The 23,284-nt window shown below is 45.4% G+C and overlaps 1 protein-coding gene and 1 non-coding gene across 6 annotated transcripts in view; one reads left to right on the top strand and one right to left on the bottom strand.

The window, feature by feature from the left end:
* The window catches only part of LOC135386135 (glycogen synthase kinase-3 beta-like), a 29,362-nt gene extending 6,842 nt beyond the window's left edge, over positions 1-22,520 (bottom strand). Inside the window, exons 1-10 of one of the 5 annotated variants that reach the window (XM_064615896.1) lie at positions 22,239-22,520; positions 17,185-17,241; positions 11,402-11,592; positions 11,229-11,312; positions 8,901-9,011; positions 8,691-8,821; positions 6,699-6,805; positions 1,413-1,606; positions 830-1,016; positions 581-732 (exon numbers count right to left, since the gene is read on the bottom strand). In XM_064615896.1, the coding sequence (XP_064471966.1) occupies positions 716-732; positions 830-1,016; positions 1,413-1,606; positions 6,699-6,805; positions 8,691-8,821; positions 8,901-9,011; positions 11,229-11,312; positions 11,402-11,592; positions 17,185-17,241; positions 22,239-22,296 (1,137 nt within the window). In that variant the 5' untranslated portion in view covers positions 22,297-22,520 and the 3' untranslated portion in view covers positions 581-715. Of the gene's footprint in view, positions 1-580; positions 733-829; positions 1,017-1,412; positions 1,607-6,698; positions 6,806-8,690; positions 8,822-8,900; positions 9,012-11,228; positions 11,313-11,401; positions 11,593-13,561; positions 13,704-17,184; positions 17,242-18,391; positions 18,849-22,238 lie in introns of those variants that run through there. The other 4 variants (XM_064615892.1, XM_064615895.1, XM_064615894.1 and 1 more) reach the window with 4 other exon arrangements.
* On the top strand, positions 20,835-20,908 carry Trnan-guu (transfer RNA asparagine (anticodon GUU)). The gene has a single exon. It is a non-coding gene; the product is annotated as a tRNA-Asn (tRNA).
* Positions 22,521-23,284: the final 764 nt, after the last annotated feature.

The following is a 23,284-nucleotide window of genomic DNA, read 5'->3' as shown; positions in this document are numbered from 1 at the left end:
TACAGTAATAACTGTCTTGCATCCTGCATGTGCCACATTGCCATGTATGTAATTTTGACATAATATATTTACAAATGATATGCAAAAGAGAAAATAGCTGAAGCTCTTTATAATAATATGTATACATATTTCGTAATGTGTTTATAAGTTAGAGAGCTTCATAACTCCAGGAAGCCTAAAAGCAATTACCTCAAGCAATGACGTCGAGAGACACAAAGAGCTAGAACGATGTCTTGCAAGTCGAAAGTAACGACGATTCATCACTCACAAAAGAGAGAGGCCGTAATAGAAGTAAACAAGTTAAAGTGAGTTTATGGTTAGAGGTGAGCACGGATAAGATTGACAGTATTCGCATGTGCACTGTACCCGCTCACGTAAGATCCACCACCGCAGCTCTTTAGCATGAAATATGACAACAAATGTCAACCGCTGACGTGAATACTGACAAAATATCTTTCGGAAAATAGCTGTGTTGTATATGCGGCAATATCAGACTGTTTCATCAGCTATTCCACTGTAAACAACGAAAATGGACTGTATTCCATTTGGTATTATATATTCGAAAAATAACTATTCAAACTTGTATTTGCACTGAAAACAAACTTTATCACAGCCTTAATCAAAAGCAAATTTTTCTTCTTTTGTTGTTTGGCACACTGGAATTTGGTTTTGGAACAGATTTATTCATACTGCTGAAGTGCTCCACATGCAGGGACTAGTCTTGTAGAGGTTCTACGGTACAAAAATGTTAAAAGACACCAGTCAAAAAAAATGTCGCCATGAACCTAATGGCTCATTAGAAACACACAGACTGAAGAAGCTCACCCACCCTGCTCAGTGAAGTTAAAAAGAGGTGGCAGATCCCGTCCGTTTGGCAGCCGTGTGCCAGGTTCTCTCAACTCATCAAAGAAGGCATGAGCACATGCCTGCAGTGGTGTGGTGCGCGCCGAAGGTGTGTATTCCAGTAGCCGAGAAACCAGGTCAATAGCTTCAGGAGGTGTACGAGCTCGAAACACCTGGACATGTGAGCAGTGACCACTTTTTACAGACAGTTCCATAAGAATGACCCTCACACACTGAGGGCTGTCTGCACTAGGCAGGAGTGCGTTCAAAGCTGTAGGCATGACAGAGGGTGTACGCTATGACAATGTGTAAGGGAGGACTGGCCAAGTAATTCATCAAATACATAGTTGTTTCGGTGTATCGCTCGTTGCCACATCTTGTCACTGATGCTGAAACTATGCGGGAATGCACGCGGTCCACCTAAGACTTGTGTTCCCCTTATCTGAAGCCCAACCAATGAGAGCACAGCCTCCGCAAATGGAGAAAGGGGGAAGCTAGAGAGATGAGTAGTCCCTTGACCTACTTGTATAGCATATTTTACGCGTTCACTTTCATGATGGGGAGCTTACTTTCTGCCAAGGGTGTGCCTTTATCTGTGGGAACTTGAACTCTGTGTAGTTTCGGTTCATTTCACGGATCTGCTCCTTGGTGGGTGTGCCCAGCACTTTGATTATCTCCACTAGCTGGTCCACCCCACTGTCACCTGGAAAGATGGGCTGCCCCAGCAAGAGTTCTGCCAACACACACCCAGCTGACCACACATCTGCAAGAAATTGTCAGTGTTATACTCATCTCATTCGCGTCATTATCAGCACTCTCAGCACAATCACTGTTGTTGAAGGAGTAATGAATTGTCTTGCAAACATCATTAATTACCAGCTTCACTGAACAGATATCTAAACACAGTCGAAAATGCTTTCCCCCCATGACCTGGATCACCAGTGAGATGCTTAATGGACCTTTTTCCACAATGGCCTATGTGTATGCGCATGACCTTGAGGCGCTGGAGAGAGTTATCTCCGTCTTCACTAGGCGGCACAGTATGGGGACGACAGAAGTGGGGACCAGTGGGGAGACTGCGCAAACGAGCCCAGCGCGTCGGTCCTACTCTGGACCGGTTTTGGTCCGGTCCACGAGCTACCCACGTGGATTTGTTTTCATGCTTGCTGAGTGTGGTTCGCTGGAGAGCCGCTGGGATAACATGCGTATGTGAAAAAGGTCCACTTCGAGGTGGATCACGCAGTGCCGCCCCAGAAGTTCCATCCAGGAAGGTGCAACAAGTGACATACAAAAAATGGACACATAGAACCTCGCATAGAAGACACATAGAACCTCGCATAAAGGGCACATAGAACCTCGCATAGAAGGCACATAGAACCTCGCATAGAAGACACATAGAACCTTGCATAAAGGACACATAGAACCTCGCATAGAAGGCACATAGAACCTCGCATAGAAGACACATAGAACCTCGCATAGAAGACATATAGAACAGATAGAACCTCGCTAATTCCATCTCGCTTCAGGCAAAATTCTGGTTAAATTGAAGGCTTGCAGCGTTTCCATCTTCACGAGTTGCAATAATTTGAGGAAAACTGACTGGTATCCCGCTTAATTCTTTACAGAAGGACTGTTTCTGTTAATGTAGATGGGTAGAAATCCAGCAAACTGGTAGGGAAGTATGAAGGGAGTTGCCTCAGGACGAGAGCCGCCAATATTTTGAACAGAGACTGTTCTTCTCCTGGGCTTCCTCTGCCCAGAAGAACAGTCTCTGTTCAAAATATCGGCGGCTCTCGTCCTGAGGCAACTCCCTTCATGTTTCTGTTAATGGTTTATTGTGTAAGTGTGAGTTTGAGACGCTCGCTGTGCTTCGTAGAAGGGCAAGGCTCAAATTTTTGCATTTTGCTTCTTCATCACAAACTTGAATGTGACATTGTAAAGTTTTTAACTCAACGAGTTACAGGATGCAGGAGACTGAGTCATGCTATGTCTCTAGAAGTACAGTTATCAAAGTCGACGATCGCAAGTTTTCATTTTTGCAACGCACAGCGGTGGATTGGAACAGGTTGCCTGAGGAAACAGTCGTCATTCAAGATTGTCCACACCTGCTAGGACCCACAACTTGGTCTGCAGTACCGAACTTCATAATCTACCATCGACTTCCGACCCACGCAACGACGACCTGCCATAAAAACCACGTGCTTATTCTCTTGCTGACTTCCCTTTCCGAGCCACCAATCAAGCGGCACAACCTCCTCACTCCTCGCGCTTCCTTGCCACCCAGCAAGATCCAACATCCCAGCTGTGCCAACGTATTTCGCAGACCACGTTTTGGCTTGCTTTCGTTTTGCGCTTTTGTTGAGATCCACTTTTTGAGTCCACTTCTTGCTTTTGGGCTGTGGAGACAGCCCGCGGATGAAGTATGAGACAACGACGATGAAATAAAACGTGGCGATCATCGCAGCCGCGAGATCTGTAACATGCTGTAAGCTCCTGCCGGCGATGCGAGCTCGGAGGGGGGCCTTGCGTCTTTTGAAGTGTACGTTAGGATGGAAGACACAGAACAGGCCTGTGCTGCAACTCTCATCGTTCTGAACCGGCATGCGCAAATGAACAGGGTGACAACGGCGGCGAGGAACCTGCACGTGCGCTGTCGTTTTCGGAACTTCTCTCTTAGGGTTCTTTGTTTTCGGGTTTTATGATTTTTCAAATTCGGGAGGGAAAAATCGGGTGCTATTTACACAAGAATTCGGGAAGAAATCGGGCGCTATGATGTCTGTTTGATATCTCACCGGGGAATTTTCGGGTGAAACGAAAGGCATATGAAACTGCCACTGCTGTGACACTGGGACGAGAAACAATAATATTTATATTTCCGCTCGGAACCGGGATAGTGAATGACCGCGGATTCAAACACTTGCCCAAGCTCCACAAAAGCTCGTCTTTGACTCCTGCAGGAGGGGATCATAAACAGAGGACAAGTAGGTTGTCATAAATAGCTCTCTTTGCTGATATTATGATTCACTTTTCCGACGGTTTACCGAGAACGACAAGTTGAAGGGCCGCATGGATTTCAGGTAGATATCGGGTTTTACCCGAATTCTTGAAAATTTGTTCGGGGGGAAACTATCGTGAAAAATCAGGTTTAACCCGAAAACGAAGAACCCTATTCTTTCTTAGTGCAAGATCGGAATCAGAATGTTGCAAGATCAGAATGTTGTACAACATTTTGTATAAGCCAACGGCACACACTGCGATATAATGGACTTTGTATCGCATCTCGATAGAACAGTGACGTGCGATGTCAATTTTGGAAAGCGGCAGACGAAGATAAGTGAATTTTTCGGCAAATAAATATTCTTCACCACTATACAGTGAACCCTCGTTATTATGACCATGGTCGTTCTCGAAACTTTTGGTCATAATGCGGAATTGTCATATTAACGGGGGGGATTTGCAGAGGTTTCACTGCATTGTTCCCCAGGAGTATGGTCGTAAAGCGCGTATGTCAGATTATCGGGGGTCATATTAACGAGGGTTCACTGTACAGTATTTTACTTCACCATGTGCCCAGGTTCGCTTACTCGAACGCCCGCTTAATTTGAAATTTCTTCGCCGTCTAGACTTCGAGTTCACGAGGGTTTTTACTGTAGTATTCTGCTCGCAATATGACATATATCTACACAAGTAGAAATGTGACAGGAGCCTTCTATGATGTTACTTTGTGGCGCTTGAATAACCTCGGGAAAGGGCTAAGAGAATGAAGTCTGTGGCAGCAGGACTAAACTACTTCCGCACAGATGCTGCAGGGTCAGTGCAGCAACTTTCCCCATAGAGTGGCATACCTTAGTACAGTAGCCGACCGATTCTTCGGACTTGACGGTGACCCGAAAGATGTCCCAATAATAGAGCAGTCCGAAAAACCCGACGATCACTAAGTTCAACCTTTTTTCACAACAGCTGCACCAAAGAAGAACTGTGCGCTGTGTATCACGATACCATTTATACAGTAAACTACTGATAACTCAAACTCCAATATCCAGAGCAGTCTGTTTGACTTATGCAGTATTTTGACTTATGCAGTATTTTGACTTATGCAGTATTTTGACTTATGCAGTATTTTGACTTATGCAGTATTTTGACTTATGCAGTATTTTGACTTATGCAATCTTGCACAAATATGCAGTCAGTATCTCTGTTTTTCGAACAGATAACTGAGAATGAGGTAAAAGGACTTTAGAAAATAACACAAAATCGGTGCTTTATTGTACCTATATTACACGGTATGACTAGACATGGTAGGCAAAACTGAGCCTTGTCTTACTGCTTCACAAAACAGTTGTGTGACAACCTTAAAAATAATCAGGCGTTGTAATTGGCGTTGACATCTTCGCCTTCTAAAGGCAGACACAACTATGTCCAGTTTCCTGCATCCACACTACCCGCACATGTCTCTGCAACTAGCATTCATGCCGTTCTTGAAATGCCGCCACAGGCCTCGCCCTGTCTTGCTTTGGCTCCGTGTTGGATTATTTCGGCTCTTTTGGCCAGAAGGCAGCGTTACGACCCAATCCGATCCAAAGCCGAATGCGAGTGGTTCAGATGCAAAATGGCAGTGGCGGACTGTCGTTTTCGATTTAAAAGTATGAAAAATGTGCTTCGGGACCGGCTTTTTGTTTGCGGTACGCGTCATTTCGAGTTATGAGAGTTCGACCAAAGCGTAGGTTATTTGCCAAGCGGTAATACAGCATGTGCACGGTGCATCTGAATTGGTTGGAGTTAGAATTGAATTTCTACTAAACCGTTTTCGACTTAAACGAAGTTTACTGTATACGCATTTCTGCTAGCGTCATAGGTCCGTCACGCATACTTGACGATAGTGACAACACGTTCACCATGCCTGCAGTCGACGGTTGTGGATGGTCAGGGCAATCGCCTGCAGAGTTCGACTCACTTTCCCAGTGCACAGTTTACCGAACAGACGTGCCCCGAAAGCTGACGCACAGCGACAGGGTGCACAAACAGAAACTCGGGAGAGCGTCCTAACGCACGGCTCCCAGAAGCGCTGGCGCTGAAAGCCTTTCGTCACCTAGAGCTGTGGCTCAGAAGTTTTAGAGAAGTCTCGCTTAGGATTCCAATTACCAATCTAATCAAAGTGAGCAATCCAAAATGATGGTTTTGAAGTTGCCCGTGTAGTGCCAAAAATAGTGATGTTGGTGCTTCTCCACAAGTGTTTTGGTCCAAAAAAATCGAGCATTCGGACTTCGATCTGTCCGGAAAAATCCGATGGTGAAGGTCACCATTCCCCATGGAAGTCCGAAAAATCGGTCGGCTACTGTACTCCTAAAGCAGCACTCCACCACATAGCATAGTGAAGGACAATGATTACAAAGAATGATACCGTTGTCACTACTGATCTGTGGAAGGTGTGGCGCATACAACTTTTTGTGACAATTAACGGAGCTACATAAGTGTCACAAAGAGGCGTACGCCTCCAGTTTTTAACCAGTCATGGGACAGAACAATGTCATTCGGGGTGGTGGTTGGCTGCTTGGCTTGTCGGTGTGCTATGCAGTGAAGTCCTGTTTTAAGAGTGTGGCTGCAAACCCCACAGAAACAAAAAAATTCTGTATTGCTTTTTGGGGTACGTCCCTCGAACTGCATCACATATCTTGTTTTACTATGAGTGGTCCATCTCCGAATGTTACCCCTACATTCAACATTCCTTTATATCCCCCTGTTCACAAAGCAAGCGCTGGATTTGACACAAAACTTGTCTTTTAGTATGTACTGTCGGCACATACACTTACGTAACCAGCACACTTGTCAGAACCGGGACAGTCTAAATCCCTTACCAATCATGGTGGTGTAGTCAGTCGCTCCAAATATGAGCTCTGGGGCCCTGTAGTACCTCGAGCAGATGTAAGAGACATTCGGTTCCCCCTTTATAAGAAGTTTTGCACTGCAAAAAGAGGCACAAACTATTACTACAAAAAAAGGAAACAAAAAAATAAGCCGATACACTATGATTACAGTAATATTTTTTGTTGTTATTCCTTATAATCCTCTTCTATCTACATATGCTGCCAATTTCAGGGTAGCCCACTCATCCCTCCCCCCACAGAGCTCCCCAAAAGAACAAAGGCTGTTCACCTTAATCCTCCGAACCAGAGTTTTGGTATCCTTAACCGGTCACCTCTGATCGCTCTAGAGCGCTCTTGCGAGACACTTTGTGCCCGGCTCGTCGAAAACAAAGTGCTCTAATCACATTATGCGAGTCCTTTTTGAGCACTTGCCTCTGACTTAGAGCATGCTCGTCTGCCCTGTCAGAGTAGTTCCAAGATTTGGCAGGGCTCCAGTCACACAACTGCGGGTGCTTCCACCGAGAAGACTTAGATACACAGGTGTTGCATTAAGATTCATCACATTTTGAGAACATAAGCGGTTCTTTCCTTGGCTTCACATTCACTTAAACATTCCGTCAAGCCCAAGTCCCTGCGTTTGTACTAGCATGGTTGACTTTGCATAAAGCTCCTCCATTTGGACATCGGCGGAAAACCGGAAGTCGTGTTCAGTTACGCATCCATCATCTCGATGCTCCAAGGTGGCTGATGTGTTCCGCTTAGAGCCCTACACGGGACCGGGCCTGGCCGGGCTTGTTATTGGCTATGTGCTACCGGCCAGGTCAGGCCCGGGCAGACAAATATGTTTCTGAGAGTCAGGTTCGACAGGGTCAGCTAATTCTATGCAATGGAGGACGATTAGTTCATATCATCATGTGCTTGCGTCATTCCTGTGCATGTATTTGTAAAAACTAGCAAGGGACACTGCATTATGCATATGATTCGACCCTCTATAACATTCTGAAAGCCACTTTACATTGCTCCAGACTGGGAGGAGTTTGTCGGCAGCATCCTCTACCTCCACAAAAACTTGCTAGTGTAACGATAACGATTTTGCCCGTTTTTGTGCGTCCGATTTTGTGCGTTCTGGATTTAATTTGGTCTCGTGCTGTTGTGTTGTTAATATGCCGAGAGTTCCTGTATGTTTGTGCCTGTGTCTTCTATTCTTATAAATTTACTTGAAAATTTGTTTCATAAGTGCTAGAAACGTGTACGTCATGGCTGGAAATACTAGGCCGGGCTCTATTCGCCGAGACACCTGGCCTGGCTGGGCCACATAAAAACGTGAAGGCCTGGGCCTGGGCCGGTCCATTTTTCAATGCACCCAGGTCGGGTCGGGTCGGGCTGGGCGCGGAAAAGTCAACCCGCGCAAGGCTCTAGTTCTGCTTGTGCAAGATCCCTTCGGCACAGATTTAGGATGAGAGCCGTACTTACAACTCCAGCTCAGAGATAGGTAAGACCAGCTGAAGGTACCATTAGGATCATTCCCATCTAGATACCTCCTCTAACACGTCCCTCTCAAACCCTTTAGGTACAGCGCCAGAGATGAGGGCAGTGTGCTGCTTAATTAGACCCTGAAGTTTTCGGGTTTTATTTTTTTCCAAATTCGGGGGGTAAAATTACCATCAGACTGAATTTGGGGATAAATCGGGCTCTACTGTCGAACGAACGTTCGTTGTACAGCCTATCCAGAGTATCAGATGTTGAGATCAACCGTGTATTTTGTGAAAAATTAGTATTTCATTGCCGTGAGGTGCCTAGCTTAGGTGCAGTTTTGCGGGTAGGAATCGGGTTAAACCCCAAACCGGTGAACCTCGATTCGGGGTGCAAATTCGGGGAAAAATCGGGTTTAACCCTAAAACTTCAGGGTCTATGCTTAATATATCGGCGGCATCGAGCGTTTTTCTTTACTATAATGCCCATCTGAGGCACCTTGTTACGTACCTGCCAAAGTCGCAGAGCTTAAGGACTCCTGTCTCAGGGTCGAGCAGGAGGTTCTGAGGTTTTATGTCTCTGTGACAAATCCCTAAGGAATGGATGTATGCTAGGCTCCGGAAGAGTTGATACATATACAGCTGTAATGTGCAGAGAAATGGTAACACACGCAAAATCTTGCACGATTGACGGACCTTAAAATATGCAGGTACTACTCACCTTTATGAACGATATTGGTATAGTCTGTTTAGATTTGCTATAATGCCTTGCTACTCTGTACACAGTCTCCGGGATGAACTCTAAAACAAGATTCAGGTAGACTTCGTCCTTCTGTAAACGAGAGGCGGAAGTTACTCAGAAGGCAGCACAATGTAAAGCATGTAGTGTGGCGCGACTTCTCTTCTGTTCCTCGCCTCGGTCATACGAGGGGTGTTCACGTCAAACCGGGACTTTCTAAGTCTCCTGAGTGTACAAATGGCTCCCGCTACTTCTTTTTCATCATTTTCACACGCGACAGGCCTCCACATTCACGACGCAGTGGTCCGAAGTTTGTGCAAAACAGAAGACACGTGCTACACAAGATGGCCGACAACGAGGTGAGCGCGCACATCGAACAGCGAATTGTCATGAAGTTTCTCGTGAATGAAGGCGTAAAGTCATCTGACATTCACAGATGACTTCAGGCTCAGTATGGCCACGATACACTTAGCCGCAGCAAAGCGTTTGAGTGGTGCAAACGGTTCCGAGACGGTCGTACATCGGTGCAGGACGATCCCGGCCAGGGCGGCTCAGAGCCCAGTGTCAGAGTTCCCGAGAACATCCAACTTGTGGAGCGCCTGATCCTCAAGGACCGACGGATAACATGTCTCGAACTGGCTCGAAAGACAGACCTTTCTGCGGGAACGTTGAACACTATCATTCATGAACACCTCCAGTTTCGGAAAGCTGGGCCTCATCACCAAAGGAGTCCTCCTCCTACAAGACAATGCACGCCTGCATACCGCGCATCTCACGACACGCACCTTACAGGAACTTGGCTGGGAGTTGCTGCCACATCCCCCTTACAGTCCAGACCTCACCCCCAGCGATTTCCATCTGTTCAGGCCACTGAAGGCGTTCCTTTGGGGCCGCCACTTCAGCTGCGACGACGAGGTCAAGAATACCGTCCGATCATGGCTGCTACGCGTCGGTAAGGATTTCTACGCTGCTGGCATCCAAGGCCTCGTGAAACGCTGGGACAAGTGCATTAGTGCAGCTGAAGATTACGTTGAAAAATAAAACTACTTTCTCGCCTGTGAGATCATCTTACTTTTGCGAAAAATGAAAAGTCCCAGTTTGACTTGAACGCCCCTCGTATTTAGAGAGATTATGCAGAATAATAAATTTGGCAGCCCCTTGGCCATTCAGCGCAAATGTCTCAAGTGCAGTACGTGTTCTATGGAGGGGGGGAATCGGACAAACAATACAACGTAAAGCATGTAGTCTGGCGTGGTGTCACAGCTCTCCTGTATCTACGCCTTGCCTCAGGGCAATTTTATTCAGATCCAGGGAGAGCCACCCCCTTTGGGTCTCAGATTTTCTCCATTACTTTTTATGAGTTACCCCCACCTGTGGCACGAACATCGCCATTGGCCGCTGATGTTGATGATGATTAGGAGTTTAATGGCGCATTGACAACAAAGATCATAATGCCATTGGCCGCAGAGCGTATGAGGAGCTGCAGGAGCTACTGTGATACGAAAACACCGACAGAAGACAGGAAATCAGTGAGATGGAGACAAAACAGTGTTGGTTGCCTGTGGTAGCCCACCCCAAAGATGGGTCAAACATTTTGGGCATTTTGAGCCACACTAAAGCTGCTTCATGTATGTCTACTGGTCGGCGCATAAATCGAGAAGTGCAGTGACAAGTTGCCAGATTTTGCTAACACTGAACTTGATCCATGCATGCTCTGCCGAGACTATCATTGCCAAGTGGCAAGAACCTGCTTTGCCATTCAATATTCAGTCTACGAGAAATTGTCCCAACTGCCTGTGTGAGGTTGTTATAACACTGTTTGGCAATTACTTTTCACTTTGCATGGCCACCCACTGCACAAAATGACTTAACCATGACCCGTTTCAACATCAAGACGCCATCATGGCACCAGTATACCACCATTTTTTAGAGTAAAGTATTGGTGGATTTCACATATGTCATATGCAGAGAGAACCTTCACAAGATATTTTTACAGTGCAAATCTTTTGCGTGTCTATTTTGCTAGACACAGCACACAAAAGCATTTGATACAACATGTAAAATAACTTTTCACAGTGTAAACAGCATAAGTCTCAGTTTTGATAATGTATGGGCAGTATTGACACATCTGAGGTGTCGTACGGATGCCTGTACACAACCACTGACATCTCAAGATATGTGGCAGCAGATTGTATGAAAGATTTATTCCGATACTAGACAACCTCAGGATTTACAACAGAGATAGTTCTTATCATCTCCTTGCACGTGTCTGAACACGAATTAGGACACATAAATAAGAACACAACTTGCCTTGTCACCACTGGAGTAAAAGAAGTACTTCAACTTCACTATATTACAATGATCTAGCCTCCTCATGATTTGAAGTTCACGGTTCTGAAAAGATGAACAGGATGAAAGAGGTTTTGTTAAGTACTATGTTACAAAAATATGATACAGAACGCAGCAGCAAGTGAGGTGCTCACCTTGAATCGCTTGTCCTGCAGCACTTTTTTAATGGCAACCAGCTCCCCGGTATCGAGGAGGCGCGCCTGGTAAACCACTCCAAAGGAGCCATTGCCAATCACCTTGGTGTCTGCATAAGACACCTCTTGTGGCCGATCAGGGCCCTGACCTGGCGTTGCCAACACCGCCGTAACCTTGCTGCCATCCTTGCCTATGGCACAAACACATCGAAGGGGGTCACTTTCACGTTCCAACCAAGTGTCAACGAGCACATTCATGCGTGCCATGGAGGTACAACTTGATCTCATCCATAAAAATGCAGGGCGATATTCATCACAGTGCTTTCAAATTAGCAGTGAACAGAATGAGCACTAAACAATAGCCTCAAACCATCTGGATGTGGACTGTTTACAGAATGATTGTTGATCAATCACAGGGCACTGAACATCTGCCAACAAGCGCCTGTGATGCAATGAAGGCGTTGGAGACTGCCAGGAACATCAAATGTAAAAATAGTGAAGGTTGACTGACCAAGTTTTAGGAGCCACAGGCACGTTGACATGTATATGACGGTAGAAGATTTTTATACGCGCCGTTAAATAAATTTGTTCTGGGACGTCCATTGCGGTTACGTGTTTGCGAATAAGCAAGGCATCCCTCAGACTATGCAAAGGTATGCATACACATACTTTAATGGATGTGTATTCCCCCCCCCCCCATCATATTTTCTCTCTACATTACCCGAATACACATGTGCTCTATTTGTGTATACATGCATTAGGTCAAGTACTTGCAATGCTTAAAGAAGCGGTGAAGAATTTTTTTGTTTCCAGGTCTTCACACTGATGCCCGTTTTCCAGCTCGGGTTCAGTCTATTGACGGAAGCCTTCATGTAGTTAATGTGCGGCTAATCAACTTTGAGTGATGGACAAAGACGTACATCTGGCATCTCAAACGTGGATGATGTCAGAGCTGTTTAACAGTTGATGAGTTAACAAAGCCAGTTTCATTTCGATAGGTGTCGCTGCTTTCGTTCTGGAGAAGCGGAAAATGTACTCTGATGGCGCGTCATTAATGTTTCGTTCGGGTATTCAGGTTTGAGGTACCGCACGTGCGTCATTTTCGGGCATTTAACTGTTGTTACTTGGCTTTTCTTTTCTTTTTCTGAAGCCCCGACCCTCAATGTCACCTCTAGCAGATAATAAACTCGTGAAATTTTAACACACATGCATTTTATAGGTTTCCAATCAGACAGCGACACAGCACGTAAGTAATCACGTGACCTCCAAGAAATGAGTTTTTGTACACTCTCAGGTGTAAATTCCTGAAACTTTTCTTATTCAACAAAAAATAATAACGAAGGAATGAGAGAGAAACTATTTAATACGTGAGCTTTCGGGCAGAGCCTGCCCTGCCCTTCTGCAGACAAAAGAAGCATTTAAAACATTGCTTATATAAGGAGTGGGATCGGTAGGAGAAGGAACCAAAGAATGAGAGGAGCAACACAAGGATGAAAAGTTGTTGTTCTTTGTGATTCCATCCTTGCTTTGCTTCTCTCATTCTTTGGTTCCTTCTCTCACCGATCCCACTCATTACATAAGCAATGTTTTAAATGCTTCTTTTGTCTGCAGAAGGGCAGGCTCTGCCCAAAAGCTCACGTATTAAATAGTTACTCTGACTTTGCGCTTCATTCTTTCGTTATTTTTTTTCTTGCTATTTCAACAAGCTGTACTGTGTATTATTGTACCCTCTTGGTCTCAATAAAAAATAAATAAACAGTACTCTTTTTACCACATAAAATGTTACAAAATATGGCTAATTCTGTCTGAAAAGCATCATCTACATAGTTGAAATTTTCAGTATTTTCTCAACTCATCAACATCTCAAACAGTCTTTTTTCTTTCCGCCCATACTTGGGACACTAAGCCCACCTCCATGTCTGGTTCAAAATTAACTCGACTACAAAAATTGGCAGCTGGATGAGCCCAGCTGCAAGTTGCAAACACTGCGTGCGTTATAACAGACTCAGCAGTAGTACGTGTAGCGTAGTAGTACGTGTAGTAGTAACATACGTGTAGCGCACTCATACGTGTACCATAATGGAGAGAACAGTGCATGGACAGTGCGAAGGGGGTTTGGGGGTGGGAGGCACCAGACGACAACGAACGACACCCGCTTACTGTGAGCCGACGGTGTGGGAGCAATGGTAGAATCCATCACAGTGCCCTGGCAGCCCGCTGAAGCCCGTGGCTGGGCAGAGCAGAGATTGCTGTCCCCAGATATCCTAGCGCTCGACTGTGGCACAACACCACCACCAATTCCCTGAATGACATTTGGAGGTTTTCAAAACAATGGGAGCAAACAGAAATGGGGGGAGAGGGGGGCGGCAATGACGGAATAACACAGGGGGAGAACAAAAGAAATTTACCGAGACGGGGGAGATACGTTTTGAAGAGAAACGTAGAGAGTCAGGTAGGAAGGATGGCATGCCAAGAACGACGGTGAACAAGAACAGGGAAGAAACGAGACAAAAAAGAGAAAGAGCTGGTTAGCCTCAACTTTTGACAACGTGAACTGCACTTGATATACAAAATAAGTGGCGGACAATAGAGTGAAGAACGATGGAACGAACAAAACCAGCAGGTGGGGAAAGAAAGATTTGAAATAATAAATGAACAAAATGAATGAAAGTATGAGTCAGTCACTGATAGACAGTAGTACAAGGTTGCACTTTCAAAGTGCCTGACTGCCATGTGCAAACATTACTGGCTGGATATGTGCACCTTTATGTAGATGCCTCACTGCATGTGCGGAAGCCTCATATGCATATGCATAACTTTGGGAACTACGCAGAGACACATTGTGAGAGCGTTTAAGTTCTGCACAGCGTACAATTTTATGAAATGTAGTTCACATCTACACTGATTTCTTCGTCTGAGGCCTTTAGCACAAGTCCTTCTGCTTCGAAGCTAACATTGTGCCATTCAACAACAACAACACGGGCAGGAATCCGACGATGAACTAACATTTCGCTACGAAAATAATAAAAGCGTGTCACGCCATTTAAGCAGCCTGTTTTGTGATTATGCAACTGATTGCTGGACATTTCTCTTTTGTATGTTGTGAGTTTCTCCGAACACACTACGATGGCTTCAAGGTGAAAGTGAAGATGGATAAAAACATAGAAGTCAATTAAGAAGGATATCATAAGCCACATACTGTAAAAGTGGTTGATTTCGCAGTCTTAGTAATTCACGTGGAAGCATGTTTTGGGAATATTTCGCAGGGCCTTAATTTCGCGAGTTCCTGTGGAAGCAGATGGTAGCGGAAATCATGGGGTCAGGGAGATTGCGGGTTCATGACACTGCCGGCAGTGTCATGAAGCCTCTACATGCTGGCTGGCTTATAGAGGATTATCATGAACTCCAATCCTGTAATAATGACATATGTGCTGGTTGTGAAAGCAGGTATCTGCAATGCCAAGTGATGATACAGTGTGCAAACGAACTACTGATGTTGAAGTGGCCTTTCAATTATAGAAAGGCTTGACAAGAACAAATTTGTGAAATTAAAGGTAGTCAAGCAAGTCGATTTGTCTTTGTGGAGTTCACATCGTTGCGAATTCCAGTGCCCCTACTTTTTTCAACCACGCTACCTATATTTCCTGGAACCGTAATTATGCGAAAAAAGTTTGATCACGAAATTAAGTTATCGCAAAAATTTGTACTTTTCCATGTTACTTCTTAACTAAAACTTGTGAATGTACCGTACTTCCCCGAACCTGAACCATTGTTTTGCTTCTAACGTCCAGCATGAAACTAAAACTTGGAAAAACACGTAAAGACCTCATATTGCGGAAGGTCAACTAGAAATTGAAGAACAGTCTGGGCTGAGCTCTCGTCCATGTTTTTCTTTTTGTGCTCGCTGCCCGAGCTCAAATTGTTCTCTTCGTAGATTTCATCCACAAACTTGGAATACGAGAACTCAAATGTCATCTTCTGAGAATTTACATTTTCGCGAAGGAGGCTGGCTCGAAACACATTTGTGCACGGCCAAACTAAGCATACAAGGTCCTTACCAGTGCAACCTTGTTCTACGCAACATAAGGTCTGGTAAGACTTTAGTGCTTCGAGGATCATTAAAGGGGGCCTCAAAAGGGGTTGGTGTTTGTGGGTCTCATAGGCTACTGGAAGAAGGTATATTCTGTACTCAACGCTCATTATTTCAAATGCACTCGCAATGCAATGCAGGAAGAATGACAAGTGCGCGTTATTTCGCGGCGCGCTGATTGTGAGGTGTGTGTAATGAGGAGTTTCACGTCAAGATAACAAATTGATACGTCGCTATGACGAAATGTCCCATCTGCCAATGAAGATAACGTATGGATTTTTTTTCAAGAATTGTCTGACTAGAAACCGTATTTTTTGTCTGGAATAGCATTGTGGAACGTAGAATACGAGAGATGAACTTCATAATCACATAACGACGCTACTATAACCGTCGCATCTGATCCATGCTGATCCGCTCGCACTTGGTAGGACTTCTCTCCTTGACTGTGTAGTCGTAAAGTATCGTTCTTTTTAGCGTTGCCTATAATTTTTGTGTTCAATCACGTTGATGCGCTGATTCTCTTCCCGTTACCTTGTATGGCGGTAGTGGCAAAAGCTTCCACTACTACAGAATACACGTGCGTGTCCCGGAGAGGTGTATCCCTACGCGTCACAGCCAAGTCGGGGCTCCTTTCGTACCTCGTTGATTGGGCAAAGAAATGCGGGGAGGTGCCATTCCCGCAACATATTTCCTTTGACAACTGGACGCACTGTGGGTGACGTACCCTTGACGTTCTGCGCCGATTCGGAGGAAGGAAAGAGGAACCTCCAAATTGGCACCTTTATTCGAGTTTTAATTACAAACGGCGCAATGGGTGAATCAAGTTCTTTTTGCACTAATTGTCCTGATGACGGAATCTTTCATATAGCTAAGAGAAATTTTTGCACTGTAGTACCCGTTTAAGGGACTATGGGAAATCCGCACAATTACAGTGCACGAAACGTGATGTCTTGCGGTTCCGGTTGGATGGACTAGCTTTGCACGCTATTATTGTCGTCAAGAAAGGAGACGAAAATGTTTGTTCAATACCAGCCTACAGAAGAGTTAACAAATGTGCCAACAAAACCCAATAACGTTCAGAGGTACATCAACATGAAAATGAAACAAAAAAATCAAAATATGAAAGTGGTGACTTTGTCCACTGGGCTTTGTCTACAAATATACTGCACAGACATTGCAGGGTACACAATGGCAACACAGCAATAGGCTAGTAATATGTAGTCCACATCCATCAGGTTTAACTCGTTTTATGTAGCGTGCAGGCTTTTTGTGCTTCCGCTTTCCTGCAATTGATCAGCTGCAAAAGCAAGGCAAAACTTTTGGAACTCAGAAAAATTGGTAAGATGAAAATGAACAGATTTGACACGGACAATTTCCCGCCTCGTGCGAGGGGGGTGCTGCAGTTATGCTAATCCCCACGTGTGGCTCCTTAATGACAGCTACGTGACCAGTGGAGAATGACCCTTTGAGCAATCATAGATTTCAAACTTTTTATGTCATTCTCTGCAACACCAGGTACACCTGTGACTTCCAAGTACCCTTCAGCATGTTCGAAAGCCAAATATACCCTCAATACACACTTGCAAGCACAGGAAGACTACTACTAGACGCTACTCACATTACCCTCATGCGTCTAGCATGATTTTATAGCCTTACGTACAATTAACAGCACTTCCTCCTGGCGCTTACTTACCAGGGATCACGGTGACATCGTTTATGATATTGCTTTCGAGTTCAAGATCACTTGAATCTGCGGACGATGCATTTCAATAGTAGTAAATACGGTGAAAACGGTCAAGCAATCCTTGCTGCCTTACGTTAGGACACTGGGTTCGTAAGCAAACACGCTAGGATTTCCAAAAATGAAATAACATGCGAGCATACGGCACTGGTGGCAACTAAACGTGCAGCCAAAAATATTACAATGGGTACTGCACAATTTTTGCAGAGAGGTAACAAAGTAACTGATGCGCTAAAAACGATGGGAAAAAAATACGGTTTTCAATGTCCAACGTGAAATAATGTGACTTTTCCAGATGGTTGCTGCATTATCACAAATTAACTTCTTCATCAGTGTTGAGCTCAGTCAAGATTTCACCCTAGCCACGAACACAATGTGCTTATCAATGACAGTGCAAAGTACCCGGCTAATCAAATTATCGATCCTGATCACTTCTCAGCAACAAGCTTAGAGTTTCAAACGTCAAGAAGGTCCAGATATCAAGGTCAGGCAAATGAGGTGAAAATGTACCCGCGACACCGATTCGAGGGAGCACGTGACTCCGTCTGCTTTGCACGTTCGTCAGACAAAATTAAACATCGGATACGAGCGCGAGGTTTGGGTCAACCCCTAGCAGTTCACATCACGAGCTGTCGAATGTGGTGTATTGGAACGTAATATATGCTTCCCTTACATAAAACTGCGAATCCTCACTAATTTCCCCAAATATTCTTTTATAGCTAAAGGCCATTGGCGTTGCATTTTCGTCACCAGCACTGCTGCATGCTGAGGTGCACTGGTGATGTGAGCATTTAAACACTGCCAGAAATCGACAAGCAAGAACACTACTGCATGTTCGTGGCGAACTAAAGCAAATTCGTCGCTTTCACTACTTAGCTAAGTGTAAAAAGAAGTTGCAAAGCGTTACTGAGCTACGAGAAGAGCCACGAAAGCAGAGGGTCGGACCATCCCCCCCGAGAACATTGAATGACGGCGGACAAACTCATATATGGCACACGGGTCAGACAAAGGCATAGGCTGTCGTCCTCGCAGTTATACGTCGTGAAAGCTTAGTGACAGGGTTATATTTCGAGAAAATCATTCACTGAGAATGCAAGTCGCCATGTTGCACAACAGCAGGCCGACACTAGGCCTAATAGCGACTGGCTCTGAAACTTACTGGTTATTTTTACTCCCGCAACAAAATTTGGCTGTTGAGGTTGCTTGTTTCCTTCTGCAAAGGAAGTCGTCCTTGGTCTTCCACTCATTATACTGTTCACTCGAAGGGTTACCACAAGGCGTACATGTTTCCGTTTTTTCTACATCCTATATCACGCTCTTGAGCTACACACAGCAGTGGATTTAGGCTTAACTTCCACTGGTTGATAAAAATCGCGCTTCTCTCACTACATCTCCAGTCATGAACGACCACTTCCAGGCACAGACTTCTCCAGCATTTCAATTCCTCCTAGAAAATCAATTCCAAACACAGGTATCCACTGTAACACTGTGCCATAAAAGGCTAATAAGTAGCTTCCGGTAATCCTTGCAGTCCCCACAAACGATTCGCGCAGCTCAGGCCGTGGCCCCCTATGTGCATCAAGACCTGACCGTTCCGTTGGCACCGTTCGGTTGCTTTCCATCGGGAGAGGCAGCAGGAGCGTTTTTAGGCGCTGCGCGATAGCGCGGACGCGGGAAAGCAGACGACGCGTCGTTTCCCTTTTCGTCTTTTTTCGTACGGAACAGCAGGTGAAGGCAGCAACATTTTGGCGCACTTATTTTTTGAGTGCGTATATATTCTCAGTGGGCGGATCGAATACAAACTTCGAAGTGGAAATTGTGTAACATTCTCAAAAATGCGATTTTCTTTGAAGTAATCTGGGTAATACAAGCAATTACAAGCTTGTCGTGGCATTGTTTTATGGTATGCGAATTAGCAGAAGAAAAAAAAAACAAAAAAAAACAGGGGTGTGACTTTCTAGGAGTTGTGTTATGTTACGTCCTTGTTGTTGTGCCCAAGCTCAGGCCTCGTTGTCATGGAGTGCGTGACTTCTCCCCTAACACCGCGTGCGCAGGGTTTTGGGTACGTTTCCATTTCTTTCGTTCTACTTCTATTCTACGGTTTTGGAGTAGAAAAAACGCGTTTCTCAAGTCATTCCTTGATGGCTCAACGATGGGGATACTAGGATATGTGGGATCAAATCACATGTGTAGTGGAGCAACCACGATTGGGCTTATTGGCCCGCTCAATGTGCACTCTTGAAAATAATGCCCCAGATGACCATCATAGTGACACATTAGCGTGAATGCGCACATTTTTCAGGTTACAACACACAGTAACCTCGCCAACACAATCATGTCAGGTAGAAAGTGTCTCTCCAGTGGAAGTCGTGGTTCATATAAGCACCGAACAAAAAAAAAAAAAAGCCGGAAAATTACACGAGTTGTTTCTTATACCATCATGTATAGCGAGTGAATGAACAGCAAGGTGGCCTTGAATTTCCTTTTGCAGGTACATACTGATATTTAGATGTCATTGCATCACAAAATACTAAAAATGGGGTAAGTCGACTTGGCCCCTTATCGCATACAAAGGTTTAATTACTGTCATTAGGAAAGTTTCCGACCATTGATTTTTGTGAAATATATCTAACCACACGTTATCAACCATACAAATAACTTTGTTCGTTGGTGTGCGTTCCGAAGAAGTCGTGGCCGCTCTGCAATTTGGAAGAGTTTCCATCCCTATCCGGTTCGTTTGAACGGGGGGGGGGGGGGGGGGGGGCAATAGCCAGCACCTCTCAGCCAAGGCCTAAGCCCGCCTGAACGATCGCCAAACAGACACTAATCGATCAAGGGACTTTACCGAATTGGGCAGGAAGAAGCCTTTAGGACGACAGTAGAGAGAAAGAAAATAAAAATTATGTGGGAGAACAACTTTCCCGCTTGTCCCCACGGGGGCGGAACGTAGACGCTGGCCCGATCAGAAATATTAAATTACACAATATTTCCCCCCTTTTTTTTTTGGGGGGGGGGGGGGTCCGTCGTTACATAGAGTTTTGTTTGGCTTTAGGTAATGCAGTTCGAGGCAGCCCCCCCTCCCATCTCTCCTTAGAAAAAAATATCCTAGATCCGCCTATGCTCAATTAAAAACTAAAATGTCAAAATGCATGTCTGCCACTTTCTTTTTATTTATTTATTTATTTTTCTGTCACGGTTACATAACGTAAATACAAACACGAATACGGACGAGCTGCGTGAATTTTGAGCCGTTGAAGCCAAGGGAAAGCAAGGAAGCTGGGAAACCTCCGATCATACGACGTGATGACGAACGCGACCCGTGAGGTGAGTCATAGTCACGTGTGGCCACGTGGTAAAGCAAGCTTGCAGGCACTTGCGAGGGTCAGGGCACGCAACAGGAGCGGGCAGAGCATGGAAGCGGGACACTTGTGCTCTCTCTATTTTGTGTCTGTACAGGATCTCACCGTGCACACGCAAAGCGAACGGCGTACGATACACTAAAACTCACTATTAACTGCTGCAAAAAAGAAAAAAAAAACGCAACTAAATCTCATAAATGGTCATATGCCTTTTGAACGACAATAACGGTGCCGACACGCGTGGCCTCCGTGGCGCAATCGGCTAGCGCGTTCGGCTGTTAACCGAAAGGTTGGAGGTTCGAGCCCTCCCGGGGGCGGCCACTTGTATGTTTTTTTTTTTAAGTCGTTTATGTAGAAGTACATTACAATTCTCTTTTCAATTTGAAGGAAAAGTTTTGTCTTTGTCGATACCAGGTCCTTTCAGGTCCTTTGTTATTTATTTTGCCCTAGTCTCGGGTTTCGTTATGGATATCTGCCACCAGCTCGCTAGCTTGCTCTCTATCTTTCTTATCGTTACATCGTTTGCTTGTGTCTTTCTTGGTCATCCTCTCGGGCTTTTCGTTCTGGAACTGGCCATGCAACATTGTTTATAGTCCCTTCAATACTGTTAATTTCGTTTTGGTCCATTAACTTGCGCTTACATTCACAGATCCATTGAAAGCAGCGTGTACTTTCTTGATTTCGTTTCCCCCCCCCCCCCCCCTCCGTTTCTTTTTTTTTCTTCTTTCTTTCTTTTTTGCTCCAGAGCTCTCTCGTGGATCAGTTGGTATCATGGTCGTCTACTCATCCTAGGGTCACTAAATAAGCTTCTGTTTGGTGGATCAATGGACCAACCATTCCAATGGACCCTGTCAGGGCCGCCAGCAACTTGGTGGCAGGATATAAGTCGCTTATATACGTTGTCTTCAGCGAGGGACAGTAAATACTGTGTGCCCGGGTGCAGGTGGCGTCACTCATGATAATAGTTGTCTCGCGAATTAGGCCACAAATTATTATCATCAGAACCGTGTCCGTACAACCGCTCAGGAATTTCACCCCGCATCCTAAAGCTTTGCGTGCGGGACCCAGCAACTCAGGTCATTCAGGATTTTGCTATGTAGCGCTACGTTTTTGTACTAAGTCCTCTGTCGCTCATAGCCACAGTTGCTTCGCGGCGCTAACACGGGATTTAAAAAAAAAAAAAAAAAAAACGAAGTCCTCAAGTGGGGTAGTAGTTGGATACTGCTGTCGGATACTGTTTTTGTGCCTGCTTCGATAGAAACACGTACGTTTTCGTATACTGTGGGGCGCTGGAGCCTTTGGACGGCACCCTCCCGCAAGCTTCCATGAGCACCTGGGCTGGGGCGGGTCCATGGTTTTTTAAGGGGGAAGTGTGTGTGTGTGGGGGGGGGGGGGGGTCTGGTCTTTGATAGCACGCTATGTACACTGCATAGGGCCACCGATTAAAGCACTATGTGACGACAGAAATTGAGGGGGGATCAGGACATCACCCCCCTGTAGATCCGTGCCTGTTTGTGGGACGGGATTGACACTGGAATATTGAATGTAGTTCATTTTCTAGGCCAGTGCCGGGTGCTTGCATTAATTACGACCTCATAAATGTTGACCTACACAGCTACGTACTCCACATATCTGAAACAGACTTACCAGATTCTGGGTTGGGGTATCTCGCATACTGTGAAGGCGATACGACAGTAGGTTCCATTAAAGCATGTCAGGTACCTTTGTCAGATCTGAGTGCAAACACCACACTGATGGACATCACAGCTGAACATTTAGAGTATTGCACACACTTTATCTTCACTCGTGGTGCTCGCAGAGTAGCACAGATTTTGCAATATTCGTCAAAATTTCGCGGGGACCGCGCAGCTGGTTTACAGCACCGTCACCGTTTCCAAAATTCGCGTGCAGAAAGCATATAGACAGTACAGCACGTTTGGTTACCAGTAGACCAAAAGGGGGCACGTCAGAGGGTTCTTCTTCTTCTTCTGGGCCAGGCCACATAGGGTGCGTTTTCTTATTCAACCCGAGTAGCAGGGAGTTGGGTAACGACGTCAGAGCCTTTATCATCACGTGACTCCAGTGTAGCCACCTTTGACCGTAATTTTGGAACGGCTAGAGTTACTCTGCGCTCAAAATGGCGGACTGGCCTGACGGGCGAGACGATGTGGAAGTGCTGGCAGACAACTTAACGCAGATGCGTGCACTCCAGCAGATTTTTAAAATGCTCGACAGTTTTTAACCAGTCCTACATTTCGAAAATGTACATTACCAATCTTGTCTGTCAACAGGACGGTTGGTAGCAGACGACGCATCGTCGTCTGCTAGCTTGTGTGTGACGTCAGAACGACGGCTACCCTTCTTCAGAGCAGAGTAGAGTTGAGTTGTCACTCTCTGGCTACTCTGGCTAATTTTCACCACAGAGTTATGACGTCATTTCCGCTAATCTGGCTACTTTGGCTATTTTTCGCCGGCTGAGAGTAACTCGGAGCTGCCAGAGTTGAATAAGAAAACGCACCCATAGGCAGATGGCTCTACCTACAGGCGAAGAACCTCCCCTTAACTTGCCCTCCTCGGTAGCTCCGTCGGCAACATGTGGGCTTGCAGAGCTCAAGATCGCAGGTTCAAATGTGAAGGCGGTAAACATTACTTCCAGCACCGTCGGTGTGTCGGAGATTTCCGGCGCACGTCAA

Source organism: Ornithodoros turicata, chromosome 2 (assembly GCF_037126465.1).
Source record: "Ornithodoros turicata isolate Travis chromosome 2, ASM3712646v1, whole genome shotgun sequence".
NCBI lineage: Eukaryota > Metazoa > Arthropoda > Arachnida > Ixodida > Argasidae > Ornithodoros > Ornithodoros turicata.
This window is presented reverse-complemented; position numbering and strand designations above follow the sequence as displayed.